Source organism: Giraffa tippelskirchi, chromosome 5, assembly GCF_054371585.1.
Source record: "Giraffa tippelskirchi isolate mGirTip1 chromosome 5, T2T-mGirTip1v1.2.pri, whole genome shotgun sequence".
NCBI classification, from domain to species: Eukaryota; Metazoa; Chordata; class Mammalia; order Artiodactyla; family Giraffidae; genus Giraffa; species Giraffa tippelskirchi.
Window position 1 is genome coordinate 17,965,882 of NC_137279.1, and position 25,644 is coordinate 17,991,525.

General features: G+C 45.3%; 1 protein-coding gene across 1 annotated transcript in view; it reads right to left on the reverse strand.

Moving 5' to 3' along the window:
* CACNA1E (calcium voltage-gated channel subunit alpha1 E) overlaps positions 1-25,644 on the reverse strand; it is a 659,107-nt gene that overhangs the window by 616,334 nt on the left and 17,129 nt on the right. The window contains exons 2-3 of the mRNA XM_081485817.1: positions 24,429-24,485; positions 22,340-22,502 (exon numbers count right to left, since the gene is read on the reverse strand). Coding sequence (XP_081341943.1) covers positions 22,340-22,471 — 132 coding nt within the window. The 5' untranslated portion in view covers positions 22,472-22,502; positions 24,429-24,485. The remainder of the gene's footprint in view (positions 1-22,339; positions 22,503-24,428; positions 24,486-25,644) is intronic.

Here is a 25,644-nt window from a genome sequence, read left to right on the forward strand (position 1 = left end):
GTGCCAGTGAAGAGGACATGCCAACACTAGCACCGCACACACAGAGACCTCACACCCTCACAGTCCAAGCATCATCTTCCCTTGTGCGATGGGGAAGCTTCGTGGGAGAATGACAGAGAAACAAAGACCCTGCTTTTGTGTTTTTTGTCCTTTGACAAGATGCAAAGGAACTTTTGGGAAATTTTCTCATGAAGGCCAGAAATGAAGTTCACAGCACCTCTTGGCTCTAGCAAGGCCGTTACACCACGGAGTTCAACAGCCCTGGCCTCCCACCCTGACTGGTCTTCACAGAGTTCCGTGAGGTCGGGCTTTAAGCAGACATGGGCAAGGAGAGGTCTGTGACCATGACCCCCAGGACCTCTGGCTGGTGTAGATGCCTTCATGCCAGGGTGGCTTGGTGAGATCGCCAAACACACGGACACTTCCACACGCCCAAACACACTGGCCACACAGTGACTGTTATAGACAAAAAACAGGGTTGGGTCCGAAAGGACAGCAGTTGCTGTGCTAAAACCTGAGTGGTATGCAGAGGCACGCCTCTCTGCTAAGCCCTAATCCCCCTGGCATCTGGGGCCTGCTATTTGCATAAGTAAATAGAAGCTCATTAAGAACACATTACTTGCTCTGTAACCTCGTAAGGAAACCAACCCACTGAACCCTAAGCCCCTGGAGATGTTTCTAATTCAGTTTCACAGCCTTGGAGGCATGAAGCAGAGTCTGTCATCTGCCGTCTGTCTGTCCAGCCAGAAGAGGAAGAATAGACCCTTATGGAAACACAGAAGAGACTTCATAAATATTTGTTGAAGAGTGAAAGGTGGTAGGCCAGCTTTGCAAAGGGCAGATCTTACTAAAAATAGAGTAATGTTTGAACCACACTGATTTGGGGACGCATTTCACCCCATATCTAGCCACCCACTGAAGGCTGGAGGACGGTGACTGCAAATCACCCGTTAGCTTTTCTGACATTTGTCCATGTGATAACTCTGATTCAGGGGGTCGCAGGCAGAATGGAGAAATCTGGAGTTTTAAAATACCTCCCTGGGATTCTTAGTTACTCCACTGTCTGAGAACCATTGCCTTTGAGACTTTTAGGAGCTTGTCAGAAATGCAGAGTCTCAGGCCCCATGAAGCCCTGCTGGGTCAGAACCTGCATTTAACAAGCATGGCTTCCCTGGTGGCTCAGCAGTAAAGAATTCACCTGCAATGCAGGAGCTGCAGGAAACGTGGGTTTGAACCTTGGGTCAGGAAGATCCCTGGAGGAGGACCTGGCAAACCCACTCCACTATTCTTGCCAGGAGAATCCCATAGACTGAGGAACCTGATGGGCTCCAGTCCATAAGGTCAGAAAGAGTCAGAGCATGACTAAAGTGACTTAGCATCCAGATAGGCGTTCTTTGGCCTAGTTTTGGGAGGTTTGAGGAGCAGCAATCAGAGGCTGTCCAGTGGCCTTTGTGTGAGTGGGTGGGGCTCAGACAGCCAAGCAGACCCTTGTCTGAGCGCTACCCAAGGCAGCCCGTTACCAGAGCGTGGCCACTTGGTCACAGCCTCAAGCCTCCACACGCCCCTCTTATGGGGCACAGAGGTTGCATCGGTGGTCTGCCTCAGAGGCTCTTGTTCACAGTGCAGACCTAAGTAATCCTCCTCTCTCACCACATGAAGACCTGGAAGCAGGGCTGCCCTCAGAAGCACAGGCTGGAACCCCGGCAATAGCAGGGCCTTGAGCTCATGTCTCTGCTTCAGTGTGTGTCCCTGCCACGTGGAACAAAGAGCAGCAAGTCCCACAGGAAGCAAATTCCAGGCTGGCCTGACCCCAGGCCCAGCAGTGACCTGGGAGGGCCTCTTGCTCCCTGGGCAGCCACTCAGGGAGGGAAGACAGACAGGCTGAGAGCACTCGGGCCTGTCTCCAGTGCCCTCTGGAGTCACCGATGGCTTGATGATTGCAGGTCGGCTGCCCGGGGTGACCAAGCCAGTGACTTCCACGCAGTCAAAGAAGGCAGGCCCTGTGTCCGCCAGGACAACAGCAGCCCCCTGCTTCACACCAGCGCTAACTCATGCCTGCCTCCACACCAGATCCGTCAGGGTCATCATGGGATTTCTCAAATGCCTGTCTTTCTCATCCCAGGCAGGGCCGCCCCCCACCTGGCGGATCAGAACACAGTAGGGGAGCAAGACACACAAGGCAGAGACTCCCGAAACCATGCAAGTGCCAATTGTGGGGGTATTTTTAGTCCCGATCCCTCTGGAAAAGCAGCTCATGAAACCCTCCTCTGTCAGCGCTCCCTCCCTCCCCTGGCTCTGGAGGGGTGGGTGTTGCCTTAGTAACCACGGTGTGGCTCTGCTGCTTTGGGGACACCTGTAACAGCCCGCAGGTATCCGGCAGAGGGACCTAGGGCGGCCTCCACTTCAGGCTCTGGCCTTCTCGCCCTGTGCAACGTCCCCAGGGAGTGGGGCCCCAATGACTCCGGGGCCCAGGAAGCCCCATGAAGACATCACAGGGGCCTCTGTGGGAAACCCTGAGACTTCAGGCTTTCAAAGATGTCCAAGCCACCATGAAGACAACACACAGGGCCTGCCTCAGCTCCGGTCTTTAAATTTTCATGAAATCTCCTCAGCTCCCTGGGAGGTTAATTATCCCTGGGAGGTGATGGTGCCGGGAGCAGGGGGCAGACAGGAGTAGGCCTTGCCCGTTTCTTCTACTCCTCACTCTGCTTTTTGAAGACCTTCATACTGTTTCCTTGAAAGGGGCCAGGGATGAGGGGCCAAGTGTTGCTCTAAGGTCTAGAATTTTTCTCAGTATTTATTCCTTCCTGATTGCATCTTTGCTTTCCAGCAGATGCCTAGGAAAGTCTGGCCCCAAATCTCCAGCCCATTCCCCTTAGGTAATGTCCCACCTCTCCACGGTAATGAACTTGGGATAATCAGATGGGTTGTTAGTTAACTTGTAGCACAGGGAGGCCGTGCCTGAACCCGGAACAGATGGGCAGGAATGCCACTGGGGCAAAGCAAGCAGGGGTTCCAATGTGGGTTTAGCCATGTGACCAGCGGAAGAAGAAATCGTCACCATCCCCATTCAATTAGTTATAGCATGTTTTTGAGAGCCTGAGTCATAAGATGTACTAACAGAACAAACCACAGAATCTCCAGTAATCACATTCTTTTTCTTTTTTCATGATGAAAATAGCTCTACTGGATTTTTTTTTCACGGTTATATAAACAATACCTGCTTTATTGCAAAAAAAAAAAAAAAATTAAACAATACAGAAGTGTGTTGGGGAAAAAAGTTAGGGTGACTTGCCACCTAGACATTACCACTGCCTGCTTTTTTCCTGGTTCTTTTTTTGTCATTGCTGGTAGTTTTGCTGTGTTTGTTTTTTTTTTTTTTTGGCCCTGTCACGGCATCAGTGATCAGGGATTAAGCCCATGTCCCCTGCAGTGGAAGTCCTAACCAAAGTCCTAACCCCTGGACCCCAGGGATATCTCACCACTGTCTGCTTTTCATGGGCCGTTTTCACACTTCTTGCAAACATACATGTGTCATTTTCTATAGATGGGATTGTGTCATGCATGCTGCAGTTTTCTTTCTTTCTCTTTGCCACAGGGTTTTTGTGAGTTTATCTCACCATCTCCTCATCCAATCTCCCTCCTTGGGTACCTGATGTTAGTAGCCTATCTTATCAGCGAGGATCATATGTAAGCAAATCTCCATGTCCATGTCTGACTCAAAGGCATCCTCTCCTACTCCCAGGAACCATCTCGCCACACTCTCTGGGCCAAACACTATTTCAGTCTTTCTTCAACATCTCAGGGCTTCCCTGGTGGCTCAGATGATAAAGAACCTGCCTTCAATTCAGGAGACCCAGGTCCAATCCCTGGGTTGGGAACATTCCCTGGAGAAAGGAATGGCACACTCCAGTATTCTTGCCTGGAGAAGCCCATGGACAGAAGAGCTTGGCGGGCTACAAATCCATGGGGTCACAAAGAGTTGGACAGCCCTGAGTGACTAACACTTTCACTCTTCAACATCTCAGGGAAAGCAATCTTTTAAAACCCTAAGCTACTTCTATGCTAGAAATGGGGCACCAGCTTCCCATCTCTCATTAAGGTGTAAACAAAGGCTTTGAAGTGACCAGCAAAGTCCTGCATGGTCTGCCCCCTCTCTGAATCCTTTCCAACCAGTCTCCCTTTTGTAGCCTCTGGACTGGCCCTACTGCCTACCCTGCCACAGGGTCATGGCACCTGCCATTCCCTCTGCCTGATTCACTTATTTTCTACACCATCCATAAGGCTCATTCCCTCCCTTCCTCCAATCTTCAGTTTAATATCACCTTCTGAGTAAGGCCCTTATTGGCCACTTCATTTAAAATTGTGCATTTCCCTCCAATGTTCCTTTCCTGTCCCTTGTTTTCCTCTGACACCTATCTCCAGCCAACATGCCATGTATTTTACTTATTTATGAGCTGGGTCAACCCCCAGGAGGCAGACTCAATGAAGACAGGGTTATTTATTCTTTCTGTGCACTGCTGTATCTCCAGCACCCAAATAGCCCCTGCCACGGGTAATTGCTCAATGAGTATTAGTCAAATGCATGAACTGTGGGATCTTCAGGAGACCGAGATAATCAGCAAGTGCTTGCTTAGTAGCTGCAAGTTCCTCTTACAGCTGTACTTTCAAGGTCAAATGGTTTCACAAGCCTTGCCACTTAGAAGACGTGTGCCTTTTGAATGCTGTGGTGTGCTCTCTGCTCCTCACACTCCAGAAACAACAGGTTGGTCCCCTCCAGCTGAGTTAACAGTCCAGATGCTCCAACATGGGCTCCACCCAGAATCTGGAGAGACCCCTGCCTCTGAATCCTTAGAAGGGTCTTGTGCTTCCCCAGCAGTGTTCCTTCACTGACTCCTCCCTCCCTCCCTCCCTCCCTCCCCTCCTATGAGTGTGGCTTCTGTGGGAAGCCACACCCACAGAAGCCAATCTTTCAGTTCAGCCCTGGCTGTGAGCTGCCGGCTGATGGTCCCAAACATGGGCATCCTGGACTCTTGACCAGCACGGCAGTTCACTGATCCCCTCCTGTTCCCTGATTGCAGAGGCTGATCCAGAAATGCCAGCCTCCTTCCCAGGGCACTAGGGAGGTGACTGCAGCAGACAGCTTGAGCTTGTGGTTGGTTGGTTTGTCTTATGTTTGAGTTTGTGTCTTTGTTTTACTATTGATGATTATTATGTCCAATGGGCTGTCTTTTAAAAGCTTATTACTTGAATGATAGATGCGAGACAATAAATGTATAAAAAAATCAACTTCTTTTGAATTGTAATGTGTTCCACATTTAACTTGTGGAAAGTGGCAGAAATGGGATATGGCTAAGGAGACAATTTATCAAGGACTCCCCTGTCCTTGGCTTGAGACCTTTTGACATCTGGCCAGAGAGTCTGCCTATGGAACACAAAGACACACACACACACAAAGCATTCACAACCCAGATGGCAGAAGCCTGAGTGCCAAGCTCTCTCTGGCAGAAGGTTGTCTACCTTCACTCTCCAGCCATCTCCAAGATCAGAATCACAAGTGACTACAAATTTCTAAATGCTGGCCTTGCTCTGGAAACCCTCTCTGGAAGGTAATACATATCCCAGCTACCACTAAGGCCAGCCCACCCCAGCCCTTGATGCTCATCCTCCCTTGATACTCACCCCCTCCATCCCCTCCCTTGAAAAGCCCTTCTATGCTATACTTCCAGGGAGAAGCAGCCCAGACCTGCCAACAGCAAGTTCAAAAAGGAAAGGAGACTGGGCCATCTCACTGGGCTCAAATCTCTCTCTGCCAGCCAAGAGGCAGATGGCTCCCACTGTCAAAAGGAGGGAGAGTGTGGCTAGGGTGAACATTGATTCCTTCATCAGTTCAACACTGGAAGGGTTATTTTTCTCTAGGGTGCAACATGATTAGATTTTTATAAACTATTAGTGATATTAGTGAATCTTTAATTCTACCAGTTGTAGAATTTTTTTTCAGCGTAATTATGTCTCTTTCAAGTACATAGAGTAATATGAATTCTAGGCTAGACATTGGACATAAAACAGTTCATGTAATACTCGTGAGCAGTCTGAAAATATAATGCTATTTTATTCTGGTGAATGAATCAAAGAGGTTAAGAGCTAACAGCTGGTAAATAGTATCTCTGTAATTATTTACAGTGCATTATCTTGGATGGATGGGATGGACGGACGAACAGATGGATGGATGGACAGATGGCTGAGTGCACAGATGAAGAGCATAAAGAAAAGGCAGCTAAACCACGTAACTTCTCAGTTAGTTAAACTAAAGAAATAGTGGGACTATTTAAAGGAATGAATTAGACTGATTAGTAATTAGCATCTCAGCAGTCAAAAAAAGAAAGGAAACACAGGAGAAGAAGTAGCTACTATTATAAGAATCTGTGCTCTAGAGCCAGACTGCTGAGGTTCAAATCTCAGTCCCACCACTTACTAGCTGGATAACCTTGGGCTAGGTATTTAACCTCTCTCTGCCTCTGTTTCCTCATCTGTAAAATGGGGATATTATAACATAAAGTTGTTGTGAGAATTAAATGTATTACATAAAATAATGTGTAAAGCATTTGGAACTTTGCCCAGCACATAGCAAATGCTCAATAAATGTTGCTGTTGTTATCCCCATTTTGTAGAGGAAACAGAAGTCTAGGGAAAGAGATGGTGATTATTCTGTAATTTCTCCAATAATGCCACTTTTAACATTGATGGTGGGTGACACTTTTATTAAGCGACTGCAAGAACATTTGAACCAAGTCAAACCAAATGATCTTCAGTTGTGGTGAGAATTTAGATTTTAAGGAAGATCTAGATTTTTAAGCTTTTTAGATAACTTTTGTAAGGTGATGAAAATAGGCAGAGACTTCACTTCTTCAGAGACCAATACACACATGCTGTCATAAGAATTTAAAGAACTCCACAGTGATTGAAAAAAGATGGATGCTGTCTAGTCTCTCACCTTGAGAACGTACCCCTAGAGACAGTGGGCCAGCTACAAAGCAGGAAAGGAAGCAGGGATGAAAGGGAGCTTCAGGCCTGTGGGCAGCAGCAGGTGGTGCCAAGCTGGGCACTGCTGGCAGCAGCGAGTATCAGGGAGCACAGGAGATTCAGGGAGGGCCCAGTTCATACCGGTGGAAGTTCACAGGGAGGCTTTCCAGCCACAGCAGAGCCAGACTGGGCAAGACTGATGATAGATTTGATGCTTCCTAGGGAGAAGGCCAGAGTGGCTCCTTTTCCCATGTATAGACATAATTCTGAGGTTTGAGGTAGCAATATTGTTACCTTGGTGTTCCCTCCGCCCTGTTCCATAAACTTTGAGAGCGCTGGGGAAGAGCCAGGGGAGCCTCATGGAAAGAGCTCCTTACAGCTGTGATCCAGCCCTCACTAGCCTCCAAAGCTATATTCCCTACAAGTGGCCCCCGGTAGCCCAAGGGAGACACTCAAGAGTGATCCTTCTGACAACCATCTTTCAGATTTGGTCCACAGACCTTGGAAAGCTAAAATCCGATCAAGCAATGCTGGCTCCTTCAGAAAGATCCACATAGGAGTCAGCCGGTCAGCCCTTCCCAAACTTACAGAGAAAGCTCAGGCTGAGTAAGTGAGTGGCTCACCCAGAATCACAGAAAGAGCCAAAGAGCCCAGAGATGAACTCCAGGGCAGGGTGCTCTCTAGGAGTGGCTGTTATCCACAAAACATCCCCACCATATGATCTGCTCTCTCATGGCCATACCTTTGGGTTTTAAAGGGACACTTTTATTGAGCTTACTATGTGCTAGGCCCTATGCTGAACACTGCGGATACAAAGATGAATGTGATTACTTGGGGTCCAAAATGGTGGTGTAGGAAGACTGTGAACTCACTTGCTTCTATAGGCAGACCAAATCTACACCAATATACAGAGTAATTCTTCCTGAAAAATGAGGACTGATGGAACAGCTTCTACACACACACACACACACACACACACACACACACAAACAATAGAAGAACCTATAGATGTGAGTAGTAGAGAGAAATACAGGATTGATGGAAACCTCACCTCCAACATGGCAACGTGCAGTATGGAGGGATATCTCCAAGGGGCCTGTGTGCATACTTCCTCACCCTGTGGTGAAGGAAAAAACAAAACAAAACAAAAAAACCCCAGCAGTTTAAAGAACATCTAGATTATATGAGAAAGAAGTCTATTTATTAACCCTAGCACATATGCCAAATGTGTAGGGAATTGCTAGAACTCTCTCCAAGTGACAGACACTGCACATCCCATCTTTTTGCATTCCCCATCTACCTCGACACCATGGGTGGGAATATGGTCCAGGTGCTCTAGCCAGCCGGCCAGGGATAACCCACTGAACTCAAGGCCCCTGGCTCCACCAGCTACATCTGTCCTCTCAAGGTGTCCATCTATGCTGGTGCTCACCTCAACTCCAGACATCCCGTGAAGGCAGCCCAGACACAGCCTACCTCAGGGCCTCCCTGGCCCACACTCACGCTAGCTCCAGTCAGCCTGCCAGAGCCAGCTGGTACACGCTATCCACACGGGAGACGTGCCTTCAAGACCAAGAGAGGTAGCTGTCCCATCTAATTCAGAGAAACAGAGACAGAAAGTCCAATGAAATGAGGAGACAGAGGAAACATGCTCCAAATTAAAGAATAAGATAGAACCCCAGGAAAGCTTAATTGAATGGAGATAAATAATCTACCCAATAAAGAGTTCAAAGTTATGGCCATAAATAGGCTCATTGCACTCAGGAGACCCACTCCAGTGTTCTTGCCTGGAGAATCCCAGGGACGGGGGAGCCTGGTGGGCTGCCATCTATGGAGTCGCACAGAGTCGGACACAACTGAAGCGATTTAGCAACAGCAGCACTCAGGAGAAGAATGGAGGAAGACGGTGAGAACTATAACAACGGGAAAATGTAAGAATGAACCAATCCGTGCTGAAGAACACAGTAACTGAGACAGAAGACACTCTAGAAGAAATCAACAGGGGATGAGGTGAAACAGAAGAACAAATAAGCAATCTGAAAGGATAGTGGAAAACATCTGAACAGGACAGAAGAAATTTAAAAAAAATTTTTTTTTTTTAATGAGGACAGTTTAAGAGACCTCTGGGAAAACATCAAGCATACTTGATACTAGCATACTAGCCCTACATTGTAGGGGTCCCAGAAATAGAAGAGAGAAAGGAAGGGATAGAAAAACTTACTTGAAGAAATAATGACTGAAAACTTCCCTAACCTGGAGAAGGAACAAGTATCTGGTCCAAGAAACATAGAATCCCAAACAAGATGAACCCAAAGAGATTTATACCAATATATTCCCTAATTAAAATGACAAAAGTTGATAAAGAGAGAATTTTAAAGGCAGCAAGGGAAAAACACATGTCACATACAAGGGACCCCTCATAAGATTATCAGCTAATTTTTCAGCAGAAATTTCACAAGCCAAAAGGAACAACTTAAAGTTCTGAAAGGAAAAATCGGTAACCGAGTACACTCTATCTAGAAATGCTATATATATACTGGAGGAGAGAAAAAGACTTTTCCAGACAAGCAAAAATTAAAGGAGTTCATCACCACTGAACCAGCCTTACAAGAAATGTTAATGGTTTTCTTTAAGCAGGAAAGGTCATAACTAGAACTAAGAAAATATATGAAAGAAAAATATTACTGGTAAAGGCAAATATATAGTAAAGGCAGTGGATCAGTCACTTGAACAGCTAATGTGAAGATTAAAAGACAAAAATACAAATTTCAACTATTGTTGCTCCAGTGGCACAATTGGTAAGCATGCAGTACTTGTAAGAAATTTCAACTATAGTAAGTAAATTATAATGTCAAAAATAAAAGATGCAAATTATCATTTCAAAACCATAAAATATGGGTAGGAAGTAAAAATGTAGTGCTTTTAGAATGCATTCAAACTTAAGCAACTATCAATTTAAAAACTGCCATATAGATTATAGATATAAATAGATACATAGTAGTTTCATGGTAATCAGGAACCAAAACCCTACAATATATAGACAGTAGAGAAAGAGAAAGGAATGCAAACATAAAACTAAAGACAAGTATCAAACCATAAGGGAAGAGATCAGGAGAAGAATAAAGGAAGACAGAAGAACTACGAAAGCAATCAGAAAACAATAAATGACGATAAGTACATACATATGAGTTATTATTTTAAATGTAAATAGACTAAATGCTCTAGTCAAAAGACACAAGGTAACTAAATGGATTTTTTTTTAAAGTCCCATATATATGCTGCCTGCAAGAGAATCACTTCAGATTTAAAGACACACAGACTGAAAATGAAGGGATGGGAAGATATTTGATGTAAATGGAAACAAAAAGAAAGCTGGAGTAGCAATACTTATACCAGACAGGGTAGACTTTAAAACAAAAGCTGTAACAAAAGACAAAGAAAGTCATTACATAGTGATAAAGGTATCAACCCAAAAAGAGGATATAACATTCATAAATATTTATGTACCAAACATAGGAGCACCTAAATATATAAAATAAATATTGAGACATAAAGGAAAAAATTGACAATAATACAATAATAATAGGGGACTTCAATACCCCACGTACTTCAGTGAAATCAGTAGACAGATCATCTAGACAGAAAATCAATACGGAAACCTTGGTCTTAAAGGACATATTATATGAGATAAACTTAATAGATATATAGAACATTTTACCCCAAATCTGCAGAATACACATTTTTCACAAGTATACAAGGAACATTCTTCAGGACAGATCATAAGCTAAGCCACAAAACAAGCTTCAATAAATTTAAAAAGATTTAACTCATATCAAGCATATTTTCCAACCACAATCAACTAGAAATCAACTATAAGAAGAAAATTGGGGGTGGGGGGAATGATAAACACAGGAAACTAAGAACATGCTACTAAGCAACCAATGAGTAAATGAAGAAATCAAAAAATATCTTGAGACAAGTGAAAATAGAAACACAACTTCCCCAAAAATTTGGGACACGGTAAAACCAATTCCAGTCTATGGTAAAGAATCTGCCTACCAATGCAGGAGATGCAGCTTCCACCCGTGGGTGGGGAAGATCCCTGGGAGAAGAAAATGGCAACCCATCCTGTGTTCATAGTGACACAGGCCTACCTCAAGATGCAAGAAAAGCCTCAAATAATCTAAACTACCAGGTAAAGAAACTAGAAAAAGAAAATAAACAAAGCCCAACGTCAGCAGAAAGAAGGAAATAATAAAGAGTAAAGCAAAAATAAATGAAATAGAGGCTTTAAAAATAGAAAAGATCAATGAAGCTAAGCGATGGTTCTTTGAAAAGAATCTTCCTGCATCACAGGCAGATTCTTTACCAACTGAGCTATCAGGAAAGCCCTTTGAAAAGATAAACAAAATTGACAAATCTTTAGCCAGATCATTAAGGAAAAAAGAGAGAGGATCCAAATAAATAGAATCAGAAATGAAATGGAAGAACTTATGACCAACACCAGAGAAATACAGGCTCATACGAGACTACAATGAAAATTATATACCAACAAATTGGACAACCTAGAAGAAAATAAATTTCTAGACATACAATCTTCCAAGACTGAATCAAGAAAAAATAGAAAATCTGAACAGACTCACTACTAGTTGTAAAGTTGAATCAGTAATCAAAAAACTCCCAGCAAATCAAAGCCTAGGACCAGATGGCTTTACAGGTGAATTCTACCAAATATTTAAAAAAGACTTAATGCTATTCCTCTCAAAGTATTCCAAAAATTTGAAGAGGAAGTCATGTTTGCAAACTCATTCTACAAGGCCAGCATTACCCTGATACTAAAACCAGACAACTACAAAGAAAAAGAAAGAAATTACAACCCAATATCCTTAATGAACACAGATACAGAAACCCTCAACAAAATCTTAGCAAACTGAATTCAAAATACATTAAAAGGATCAAACACCATGATCGATGGGGTTTATTAGGAATGCAAGGATTGTTCATGCATGCATGCTTGGTCTCTCAGTGTATCTGACTCTTTGTGACCCAATGAGGTGTAGCCCAACAGGCTCCTCTGTCCATGGGATTTGCCAGGCAAGAATACTAGAGCAGGTTGCCATTTCCTATTCCAGGGGATCTTCCCAACCCAGGGATCAAGCCTGTGTCTCTTGCATTTGCAGACAAATTCCTTACCATTGAGCCACCTGCAAAGCAAGAATTGTTCAGTATCTGCAAATCAGTCAATATGATATACCACATTAACAAAATGAAGGATAGAAACCATATATCATCTCAATAGATGCAGAAAAAGCATTCAACAAAATTCAACATTCATTTATGATTTAAAAAAACCTCCCTCAGAGTGACTACAGAGGGCATATGCATGCATGCATACTCAGTCACTCAGTCGTGTCTGACTCTTTGCAACTCCATGAACGGTAGCCTGCCAGGCTCCTCTGTCCATGTGGTTATTCTGGCAAGAATACTGGAGTGGGTTGGCATTTCCTCCTCTGGGGAATCTTCCTGACCCAGGGATCTAACCCACATCTCCTACAGCTCCTTCATTGGCAGGTGGATTCTTTACCACTGAGTCACCTGAGAAGCCTGGTATAGAGGGCATATCTCACATAATAAAGGCCATATATGACAAACCAATAGCTAGCGTCATATTCAATGGTGAAAAGCTGAACGCTTTTCCTCTAAGATGAGAAATATGACAAAAATGTCCACTATCACCATTGTTATGCAATATAGTATCAAAAGTCCTGACCACAGCATCAGACAAGAAAAAAAATAAATAAAAGGCATCCAAATTGGGAAGGAAAAAAGTAAAACCATCACTGCCTGCAGATGACATGATACTACTGGGTTGGCCAAAACGTTCATTCAGTTTTTTCCATAACATCTTACAGAAAAACTTGAACAAAATTTTTTGCCAAACCAATACATAAAGAAAACCCTAAAGACTCCATTAAAAAAATTAGAATAATCTAATTCAATAAATTGATAGGATACTAGGAAACCCCCTTGCAGTTCGGTGGTTAGGACTCCCATGCTTTCACTGCCAAGGGCATGGGCTCAATCCCTGGTCAGAAACTAAGATCCTGCCAGCCACATGTCATGGGAAAAAATAAAAATAATTTAAAATAAATTTTCAGAATACTAAATTAATATATAGAAATGTATTGCATTTCTATCCACTCATAATGAACTATCAAAAGAAAAATTAATAAAATAATGCCATTTACAATTGCATCAAAAAGAATAAAATACCTAAGAATAATTCTAGCCAGGGAGGTGAAAGACCTGTTCTCTGAAAACTATAAGACACTGATGAAAGAAATTGAATACAGCACAAATAATTGGAAAAATATGCCATGTTCATAGGCTAGAAGAATTAATATTGTTAAAATATCCATGCTACACAAAACAATCTACAGATTCGATGCAATCCTTATCAAAATACCAAGGGCATTTTTAACAGAACCAGATCAAATAATCTTAAAATTTGTATGGAACTACAAAAGATGCTAAATAGTCAAAGCAATCTTGAATAAGAAGGAAAAAACTGGAGGTATCACAAATTCCTCATTTCAAACTATACTATGAAGCTACAGCAATCAAAACCATATGATACTGGCACAAAAAAACAGACACATAGATGAATGGAACAAAATAGAGAGCCCAGAAATATACCCTTGCTTATATGGTCAAGCAATCTATGACAAAGCAAGAATATATAACGGAAAAATGATAGTCTCCTCAAAAACGGTGGTAGGAAAACTTGACAGTTACAAGGAAAAGAATGAAACTAGACCACTTTCTTGGATTAAAGGCTTACTTGTAAGACCTGAAACTTTAAAACTCCTAGAAGAAAACATAGCCAGTATGTTTCTTGACACTGGTCTTAGAAACAGTTTTCTGGATCTGTCTCCAGAGACGAGGACAACAAAAGCAAAAATAAACAAATAGGACCTAATCAAAAAAACAAAACAAAAAATTTGCACAGTGAAGGTAACCATCAATAAAATAAAAAGGCAAACTACTGAATGCAAGAAGATATTTTCAAATCATATATTCAACATGGGGTTAATATCAAATATATAAACAACTCATACAACTCAATATAAAATAATAATACCTGATTAAAAACTGGGCAAAGGACTTGAATAGACATTTTTATAAAGAAGACATACAAATGACTAACAGGTATATGAAAAGATGCTCAACATCACTAATAATCAAGGCAGAACAGTACATTCCCTACAAACAAATGAACTCCATTCTAAGAGTGTGTTCATAAGTCTATAAGTCCAACAAAGTTAGCCTAGGTATCCAACTAACACAATTGGCTATATAACACTGTACTGAAAAATGGGCTTCCTGGTGGCTCTGTGGTAAAGAATCTGCCTACCAATGCAGGAGGTGCAGGTTCCACCCCTGGGTGGGGAGGATCCCTGGGAGAAGGAAATGGCAACCCACTCTGGTATTCTTGCCTGGAAAACCCCATGGACAGAGGAGCCTGGGGGGCTACAGTTCGTGGGGTTGCAAAAGAGTAAGACGACTTAGCAACTAAACAACTGTTCTGTAACAGGTTTATAATACTTTTCGCACAAATAATACATGAAAAACAAACACGAAAGAAAACATTTTTCATCTTACAGTATAGTATCTTGAAAAGTACAGTAGTTCATTACAACAACTGGCATACAGGGTCTGGCATCGAGTGAACAGGCAAGAAGAGTTACTGACTGGCAGAGGGAGAAGAGGCAGGAGATGGTAGAGCTGAAGGATCGTCAGCCACAGGGGACGGAGGACAAGCTGTCTTGTCACCTCGCTCTTCTCTCTCAACTGTTTTCCCTTCTGTTTCCGTTGTTATCACCTGGCACCTCTTAGCAGTGCCAGCTACATCACTGCTGCTTTTACACTTGCTTCAGGACATCCTGGGCTTGAAATAAAGATACGGTACTACTGTTCTCTACAAAGTATGATGCAGTAAAGTACACAAAAGCACAGCTTTCTGAGGAAGATTCATGCTCATGACAAATGCTCGCCAGATATGTGAACCAACTTATGTGAGTGGACGTGTGAACGTGTGTTCACATCTTTGGAATTTCACTTGAAGGTCCTTATGTAGAGGACTTACTGTACCAATCAAAAACACAATGAGATATTACCTCTCATCTGTCAGAATGGTTATCACCAAAGAGAAATGTAACAAGCGTTGGTCAGGATGTGGAGGAAAGGGAATCCTGGAGCAGTGTTGAGTGGAATATAAACTGGTGTAGCCAGGATGGAACACATTATGAAAATTCTTCCCAAAAAACTAGAAATAGAACTACTATATGATCCATCAATTCCACTTCTGGGTATTTCCCAAGAAATGAAAACACTAAATAAAAAAGATATACGCACGCCAATGTTCACTGCAGCATTATTTACAATAACCAAGATATAGAAGCAACCTAAGTGTGCATCCATAGGTGAAAGGATAAAGAAAATGTAACATATATATATATATATATACAGTAGAATATTAATCGGCCATAAAAAAAGAAGAAATATTGCCATTTGCAATAATATAAGTGAACCTAGAAGGAATTATGCTGAGTGAAATAAGTCAGACAAAAAAGACAAATACCACATGATTTCGGTTATACGAGGAATCTAAACAACAAACTAAATGAACAAACATAAGAAAACAGACTCATGGATACTGAGAACCAACAGGTGGCTGCCAGAGCAGCGGGATTAGGAGGTTGACAAACTACATGAAGGGGATTAAGCACGAACTTCCAGTTATGAAATAAAGGATCTAGAGTATAGGAAATAGAGTCAACAACATTGTGGTAACTTTGTATGATGACAGATGGCAACTGGACTTATCATGGTGATTATTTTTGTACTGTATAAAAATATTGAATCGCTGTTACACACATGAAATTAATATAATAAGTCTATTATACTCTGATTTTTTTTAAAAAAGGACAAAACAACAAAACTATAATAACAACAAAAAGACGTGTGACGTGGTCCCCACTTTTGAAGAGTTCATAGTTTATTGGAGAAATAAACACGAAACCAAGTCAACAGAATGAGTAAGTGCACCATAAGGATTCAGTAAGACAGGTAAAAACAACAGTGAGTCACTTAACTTCCACACCAACACTTTGAGAGAGGTATTGTTAGCCCATTTTACAGATGAGGAAACTGAAGCTATAATGGTTAAATCACTTGCCTCAGTTCACACAACTAGTGAGAGACACTGCCACCGGTGCGTTGGCACATGCTCACACAGGCTGTCAAAGTCAGATTTGTACATCTCTTCCCAGCTCCTTATTTAGTGACATCACATTGGTTACTTGAAATCCACCAACAGATGGCCAGAGAAACTGGCAAACACTACAAATCAGGTGACAGTCTAGATTCAAACCCAAGTCTGAAAGACTTTTTCCCAGCCTTTCCCAGAATTTTTTTTCTGGATAGAAGCATCCTCTTCTAAAAGGCCAGCCTCCCCAGGAGAACCATGCCAGCCCATTCTGGATAAGGCCAAACAAAATAACACCTGTGATCTCCCTTCTAAGTCACCATCTATCCTCTTAGCTCTGAGCTAGAGTCTTAGCAGACACATAGGGGCTCAGACATGCCAAGTGGGTCTGGGGTGGGAGGGTATGGAGTGGGGCTAGGAAGAAAAAGGAGCTTTCTCTAGAACACTGATCTCTGAAAGTGTCACTGATGTGATTAATTAATCTCTGTCTCCTTAACTAGCTCCTGGGCTTCCCAGGTAGCACCAGTGGTAAAGAGCACACCTGCCAATGCAGGAGATGGAAGAGACGGGGGTTCAGTCCCTGGGTCCCCTGGAGATCCCCTGGAGAAGGGGATGGCAACCCACTCCAGTACTCCTGCGCCTAGGAAATCCCATGGACAGAGGAGCCTGGCGGGCTACAGTCCATGGGGTCGCAAAGTTGGACGTGGCTGAGCACTACTACTAATACAACTAGCTCCACAAGGATAAAGTCTCCACAAGGACAAGGATTGTGGCTGGTTTTGCTGACCATTGTAGTCCGAGTGCCTAGAAGCCCCACATCAACAGTGGTTGTAAGAATGAATTAAAGCAGCAGGAGGGCAGCTGAGCTAAACTGTACACAGAAGCCCGGCCCTGCCCGCTCCCAGCGCCTTCTGTGAGGAAGGAGGTGGTCTGAAGTCCACCCCAGCCCTGAGAGGGCTTCCCTGGGGGAAAAGAGGTTCCAGCAACCCCTGCTCACTCCACGTTTCCCTACCCTGTCCTGCCCCATGGGAGGCAGGAACACATCCACTTCTCCTTAAAGGCCCCTGAGCTTTGCTCAGCCCCACCTGGCCCCACAGCCTCGGAGCCACCCCCTAGGCTCCCGGAAGACCGTCCCCCTCCGTTCCCCTCCTCTTTCTAGCGCCCCTAGGAGCCCGGCTCTCCCGTGGGGTTGGTGGAGATGGCAGGCAGGATGCACCATCTGCACCCAGAGCCGCGCGACCCGAGCCTGCACGCCGTGGGCGGCTGCGCCACCCAGTGGCGACCTGCAGAATCAGCGGCGGGGCAGCCGGCAAAATCGAAGGTCTCGATCGAGCCAGGGGCTCTAGCTGCAAAGGGCCTCTGCAGGGAGCAAAAGGAGAGAAAAGGCAAAAGAAACGGAAGGTTGGCAGGTAGAGAGAATACTTCCAAAATGGCTGGTAGACTCTATGCCACATGAAGTTAATTCATTTAGGAGAGCAAGGCTGTCGGCTGGGTCCCTTTTCTCCCTTGTCTGTTACATACCTGGGTCCCCAGGCTTCTTCGCCCATAAAAGAATATTTGACTGGGGGCTGAGGCTCCTGTCTCCTGAAATCCTGACTTCTTGGCATTGCTCTGGGCTGATGAGGAGGCAAACATAGAGGGCATGTGCATCTCTGAGGCCAGGAGCAGCCTCCTTGCCCTGTGGGTGGCCCCTAGGGAAGAGGATGCAGGGAGGGTCCAGATTTAACCCCCAGCTCTGTCCTGGCTCCTTGCCCCCATACCAGTGGGTGCTTGGATTTCCCCATCTGCAAAAGATTGTGATAAAAATCAACACCTACCCAGCTTCCCTCCCAGAGGGGTTGTGAGACTCAAGATAAGGCTGGGGAAGGCATTTGGAAGAACAAAACCTTCACTATTCCAAGTCTCTGATCCTTAATGACTTTTGCAGCCATGTGACATGAGGCAAATACAAATACACTTGCTTGAAGGTAAGACCCTCGAGTCCTGACTATCAAAAGCTCCTCAAAAGAGAGATTTTTTTAATTTGGCAGTGCAGGAAAGGAACGTGTAGTTGAGATCCAAAATCATGAGGTTCCATATGGGAAATGTAAATGATCAAGGATGTCTTGGGGATTTTTCGGTATTGAATTTAGAAGGCAGCTTACTCTTTAGGAAACCTGTGGAATAGACAGTATGAATCTCCCCCTCCTAAAACATTTGGAGGATGAAGAAATAGACAAAAAAAAATTACCTATTCGGAACCACTGCAAAGGCAGAATCCTGGAACCCTGGGCACTCATCTCGGCCAGGGACATCCCTGGCAGTCGCGGACATCTGTTCAGGACTTGTGTGAACACCTCCACTAGATGATTCAGAGGCATTGTCCTTCTATGAGAACAAATCCACCTGCTGGTCCCATTCTGATCTCCTTGGACGTGCAGTCCAGGCCCCACATCCATTGGCCCAGTATCATGAGAACAAAGCTGCCCCTACCTCAGCGTCCATGACGGGGAGGAAACCCTCGAGAGGATAGAAGTTGACATCAGAGTAAAGGAGAGAAATGTGAGGCAGCCCTGGCTCCAAATCCCACCCCAAAACAAAGCAGAGAGCCAACCAGCATCCCTCACAGCCCTTACATGGGAGGCAGAGCCAGAAGACCCACTTTATACAAGAGGGTTGGGGCAAGCTGACCAAAGCCCCAGCACCTGGCAGGGCAGACACAAGTTTGGGGGTTCAGTTCCCTGGTTGACTCATCTCTTAATAGTCCCCTCTGGTGAAGTAAGTCAGAAGGAGAAAAACCAATATTGTATATTAATGCATATATATGGAATCTAGAAAAATGGTACTGATGAACCTATTTGCAGAGCGAGATGCAGATATGGAGAATGGATTTGTGGACATAGCAGGGGAAGGAGAGGGTGGGACAAAGTGAGAGAGTAGCACTGGTATATGTACTACCACGGGTAAAATGGACAGCTAGTAGGTGGCTGCTTTATAGCGCAGGCAGCTCAGCTCAGTGTTCTGTGATGATCTAGAAGGGTGGCGGGGTGGGGGAGTTGGAGGGAGGCTCAAGAGGGAAGGGTCGTATGTATACATATGGCTGATTTACATTGTTGAACAGCAGAAACTATTACAACATTGTAAAGCAATGATACTCCAATTCAAAAAAATAAAATATGAAGCTCAAAAAAAAAAGCGCCCTCTGATGCAGGGTCCCTAAGCAAGTCCCCATGGCCCCTTCCTCCCCCAAGTCCTCTCTTCCTAACCAGAGGGGGTCTGACAGCCCATGTATTTCCACTGACCAGTGGCTTTGCCCCGATATGTTCTGCTTCTCAGGCTTTCCTTCCTCTTGGCTCCCATGTTGTCATGCAATATCTATTTCTCTTGTGATGGCCTCTCAAAAAGAGCCAGGATCTTTGGGTGAAAACCTTCCTATACATCTCTTCTGACTCCTTTTAGCTCAGCGGCCCATTGACATTACTGAGCACCAGTGAGTATGTACTCAATGGGAGGCAGGGAGAGGGTTCACTCTGATGTCAGTACATCCTGTCTAGAGATTGCAGGTCTGGACCTTGACATGAGGGCCGACCCAGACCACCACTCATGCTGGAAGCACTGGTTTCAAATTCATCCAACCAGTCCCTGTTGTTCCCACTGTCTCCATTGCTGTGCTGGGTGTTGGAAGGACTCCAGAAGTAAGAAGAGACATCTCAGGGCTCCATCTCTGCATACCTCCCCTGTTATTTTATCCCAAGGAGGGAGAATGTTCGTCCAGTTGGGCAGACTGCAGGTCACTGATTGGCCCGTATTTGCAAGTAGGTGTGGTTATTGTTCCTAAAACACAGGCTTGGGTAGGGGTCGGGTGGAGTGGCTGGCCCATCCTTCTCCTCTCGTCTTGCAGCTGATCAGTTCAGTGGCCCAGGCTGATGCCCTCTCCCCTGTCCTTCCATGTGGATGCCCAGAGCAGAGGAAGAGCAGAGATTTAGGGAGAACTCAGGCCCCCAGGCTCAGCCCGATTGACTCCAGTTTGGAGCCCAAGTCTAGCTGCCATCAAATGTGACTCCTCTTTCTTCTCTGCTCTTCCTCTGAGTCTCCTTCTGGGACTTTGTGGATAGTGGTTGCTAGGGTCTGAGTCCTCTAACCAAAAGGCATGTATTAGCTCCTCACTGCTGCCAACCTTGGTGACAATCCCTCATGCCCAGGGAAGATTAGAACTGAGCTGTGACACGAGGTAAGAGCTATGACATAAAGTTTATCAGGGAGTGGGGAAAGGCTTCACAGAGAGAGCAGAGTTGGAGATTGGCCTTGAAAGGTGTATAGGACCCCATAGACATTTGGGGACGTGGGAACAGATAGTCCAGACAGCATGAACTCAAGTAAAGAGCCCAGTTTGGTGCTGGCTGCATGAATGTGGACAGTGGAAGATTCTAGAAAGTTAGGTAGATCTTCAGGTTGGAGTTCTGGCATGCTGAGTCAAGAAGCCCTCGCCTAATTTTGTAGACACCTAAGAGCCATTGAAAGCTACTAAGCAGGGAGGGCTATAGTCAGGATGGAACCCTAGAAAGAAGAATCTGCCAGAAATGTATGGGGGTGGATTGGAGCCCAACAAGACAAGGGCAGGAGGGCCAGTTCGGTGGCCTGCACAGTAACCAGGCCAGCAAAACATAAGGGCAGGGCGGTGGGACCAGAATGGAGGCCCCAGGGCGGGGAAGGCTGAGCACAAGAGCCAGAGAACAAGAGTCCCGAGGAAGAGAGAAGATAGGATGTGTAGGAAAGTCTCCAGGAGAACTGAGGTGGCTCCAGAGAAACTGGGAGGTCAGGGAAGGCAGGGCTGGTCTGCAGAAAAGATGAGCTTGTCCACCTGCCTGGGCCTCCTACCCTCACCTCCTTCTTACTGCCCAGAATACACTGTCACTCCATCAGCTGGTGCCGTGGGCTGCTTTGCTGGCATCTGGAATGGCCTTCCCCCTGTGCCCTATCCTTTCTCCCACATATTCTTAGTTCGCAGCTGCCTCCCCCTGCAAGCTGTCCCTGAGCCCCACACCCTGGGGACATAGTTAAATGCTCTCCTCCCGCTACCCTCTACCCCAACACGTGTGCAGGGTGAACTCCATCTGTTGGTTCCCTTCTCTGCTTCCCCCAACACCCTGAAGCCTTTGGAAGACAGGTGTTTCATTCATTCAACATGTTGGCAACAGTGTTTTATTGAGCATCTAATATGTGCTAACTCGAAGGTGCTGAGAACACACCCAGGAGCAAAAGCAGCCCTTGCCTTCAAGGAATGGTTGGTCCAGAGGAGGAAGGAGATGAGTTCAAGAGAGACCTGCCATGTGCTCAGAGCAACTAAGCCCAAGTGCCACAACCACTGAACCAGCTCTCTAGGGCCCCCAAGCCGCCGCTACGCAGCCCACATGCCTAGAGCCTGTGCTCCGCAACAAGAGAAGCCATCGCAATGAGAAGCCCATGCACCACAATTAGAGTAGTCCCTGTTCGTCAAAGCTAGAGGAAGCCCACTGCAGCAACAAGACCCTCCACAGCCAAAAAAAATAAATAAATAAATTTAAAAAAAAGAGAGAGAGAGAGAGACCGGTCATGTGAAAGGGTGTCATCTTTTCTTTGACTCCCACCCCTAGCAGGCCTGGCATGGAGAAGACTCTAGAAATGATGGTTGAGGGAAGGGAGACATAGTGACTTTGAAATGTGGCAAGATATCCGGAAAGCAGCTGGGAACAGGGGCCTAGATCTCAGGAGAGATGAGTGGAAGAGGGCTATTTTTGGAATCCTGCCCACTCACCTGTAAGTTACCTGTGAGTTTCACTAAACCTGACAGGGCAAATGTATGGGGGTCCCAGAGCTTACCTGGAACATGAAGAAAGGAAGAGTCTGCACTCCTGACCCAGCTTAGATTAATAAGATTAGATATCCAGCTTAGATATCCCTTGAGCCCAGGGATATCCTTGAGTCCAGGGACCTATCCCTGCTCGCACTCAGAACACACCCCATTTAAGGAATTGGGACATCAAGTCACCCGCAGCCGAAGGTCAGACATTCATCAGCGAAAACACTTACAGTACGGAATGTCCACAGTATAAGTGCACTACTGTCAGTGGGGAAGGCAGGCAGGCTGCCTCCGTGCAGCGCCCCGGAGAGCAAATCACATCTCTGGACTCCAGACCAACCAGTGAATAGGTTTTTCCTCATTTAACACAAGACTTCAGCTCCACCTGAATGCCTGTGGAACCGAACAAATCAAACGTCAATCCCACAGTGACATCAAAAATGGAAAGGGCCTATATTTAAAGTGGATACCCAACAAAGACCTACTGCATAGCACATGGAACACTGCTCCATGTTATGTACCAGCCTGTATGGGAGAGGGGTTTGGGGGAGAACGGGTACATGTATATGTATGGCTGAGTCCCTTCGTTGCTCACCTGAAAGTACCACAAAATTGTTAATCGGTGATACCCCAATACAAAATGGTTTCGGTGTTAAAAAATAAATAAATAAATAAAATGCTTTAAAAAAAAAAAAAATGGAAAGAGCCTTTTCTGGGCATGGTCTCTGCTGGTCCCAAAAAGAACTGTGCACATTTCCACTCAGGAGCTCCCCTTCGGGCTCCCTGAGGGCAGCCAACCCCTAAGGACTCATTCACCCTCCCTCCCGCATCTCTGAAATGCACTGTGACTGCTACGAGTGGGACACAACTTAGCCACCCAAAAACACCAACTGCTTCTCGTCTGAAAACACTAGCAGGTAACCACGCCCATCCCAGCCAGGCTGCATGGCTTGGCTTTGGAGGCTGCTGGACTCCCCATTCTCAATTTTTCCCCACCCCACCCCCACACCTGTGGTGCCTGTGACCTCTGGCTGGTCCTCCAACGAAACACTCATCGTCTAGAATCCGGCCATGTCTCTCTACTCACTAGTGTATGCCCAGCATTCCTTGCCTGGCACACAGTAGGCACTTTATAAGTATTTGGCATATGGATTCAATAAACTTTGACCAAGTATGTCCCCTGTATAAGATACCTCCAGACGTGTCCTTTTTCTCAGGACACAGAGCAGGAAGGGCGGTCAGTGCTCTTCCCACCCAAAGCCCTCTCTGCAGACAAGCCAACGTGCTCCAGGGAGGTTCAGAGTGAAACAGAGCAGGACCCTAAGGTCCTTGCCCCTCACGTCCTCTGCCTGCCTTTTGTCCGTGGAAAAACTTTAGCCAAAGAAGAAGTTTAATCAGAGAAGTGAGAAAATGCAGAAACAAAAGCAAACAGTCCAGCAAGACTAAATAATAACCGTTGAGTCATTAAGCAAAGTCAGGGATCTTTAGTTCCTCCTCAAGGGCTGTAAATAATATTCTGAGCCATATCCTGTGAGCTGTCCTACAGATACTGAAACCCCCACCAGGTGGGAAAAGTTAACTACGTGATGACCAGACTGTAGCCATGACATAAGCTGCCCCAATTCCAAGAACTGGCCTCAAGGAATTGGGAACAAATCGACCCTGGAACTGAAGATTAATGTACCTAAAACAATCAAGATGACGCTAGTCAGAGCACTGCGTGACCAATCGCAAGATGACTGTCAGAGCTGACTGTGATGTTTCTGCATGCAGCCCCCTCCCTCAGCCTGTAAAAGCTCTTGCCTCCTGATTGTCGAAGGTAGGGGGCGGCAAGTCAGCCTTTGAGGAGGAGTCTGTTCCCACCCCCACACCACCCAGGTTGCTGGCATCCAAAATAAAGCAAACGCATTTCCACCAACCTGGCCCCTTTATTGGCTTTTGAGCTGTAAGCATCTGGACCCCACTTTCAGTTAGGGCCCCACTTTCAGTCCTGCCCCTGTGGTTCCCTCTGCCTGAGCACAGGTCTACACGGGACCTTCTCTTTAAACCTACAATGAACGCAGGCTGGCCTCTCCATTCCCACTGTCTTCCTCCTCATCACCCCAGCACTCCTGTTCCTTCCGGATGTTTCCAGGAACATTTGGTGCCATTTCATAAAATTCGAACAGCAACCTGAGACATTTAAACCACCCAAATTACTTCTGCCTTTCTTTCAGACAACTAGGCAAGAGAGCTGAATCCTGTCCTCGTGAAAAAGGGCTGCTGCACACTCGAGAGACAGACGTCGTAGCTGAGAGACAGACTTCATAGCCAACGTACCTGCACTCCCATCCCGGCTCGGCCATTAACTTTCTGGTGATAGGGAAATGTCCTCACCTGCAAAGTGGAGATGACATTAATAGCTCCTACCTCACTGGGATATTATGAAGGTTAAATGAGATAATCCATGTAAAGTACTTAGAAAAGTGAATCTACAAAAAAATTAACTTTTATGAGTATTATCTTTAACTACAATTCAGAAAGGGTCTCCCTAGAGGGTGTTTACCGCTATTTTTACACACACACTGGTTCCCTCTTCTCCTAGTTTTGAGTGGCTAATTAAATCTTACCCCTCTGACACCACGAGGCTCCTTCCCACCTCCTCATGGAAACATCTCTGCCAAATATCACTCTCTTGGCACGCCCCCAAAAGTGATCTTATCACATACCCTCATGTATGCTCTGTATCAATCAGCATAGCCTAACTGCTCTAACAAACACATCTAAAGTCAAGTGCTTGACACAACAAAGGCTTTTTTCAGGCACAGTCCAGTATCACCAAGGGTAGAAGATATTCCGCTCTGAAAAGTTATTGGGGTGCCCAGGCTTCTTCCCAGAGACTCCACTATCTTGCATGGCTACGGAGTCCCACCCTGGATCCTCTGCATCCAACCAGGAGTTGGGAAGAAAGCACGTGGCCATAGCAGGCAGGTTTTAGGACCAAGCTGGACAGGAGTGTTTATTCCTTTAGCCCCATCCATTGGCCAGAAACTCAGTCCCATGACACCACCCTACTGCAGTAGGAGCCCTGAAACAGTCTTTCTGTGTGTTCAGGAGGAAGATAAAATCAGTTTAATGATCACACTGTTGTTTTTCCTGCTACCTACTTCTGAGGCTTCTCTAAGAGAAGACTTGAATTAAATTTCCTGTAGGGCATCCTGTTAGAAAAGAGGCCCAAGGTATGCTCCACCTATTTCTACTTAAATCCCGTAGCACCCCACCTTGGCAACAGATACGGGAGAAAAAAGATGATCTTCGGAATGGGACAGAGCTGGGCCGAGTTCACAGCTTTGTCGCTTTCTGGGACAGCTCAGCTTCCTCTCTTATAAAGTAGAAATGGTAACACGGGGTGCTTACCAATTGCAAACAGCACTTTATAAGGGCGGCCATGAGTGGAATTTTCTTTAGCCCTCTTCCTCTTGTTCTCCATCCCCCAGCCAACACCACACCATCCTCTCCAGGCTAATCAATGTTCCTTGAAGTCAACAAAGTGAGA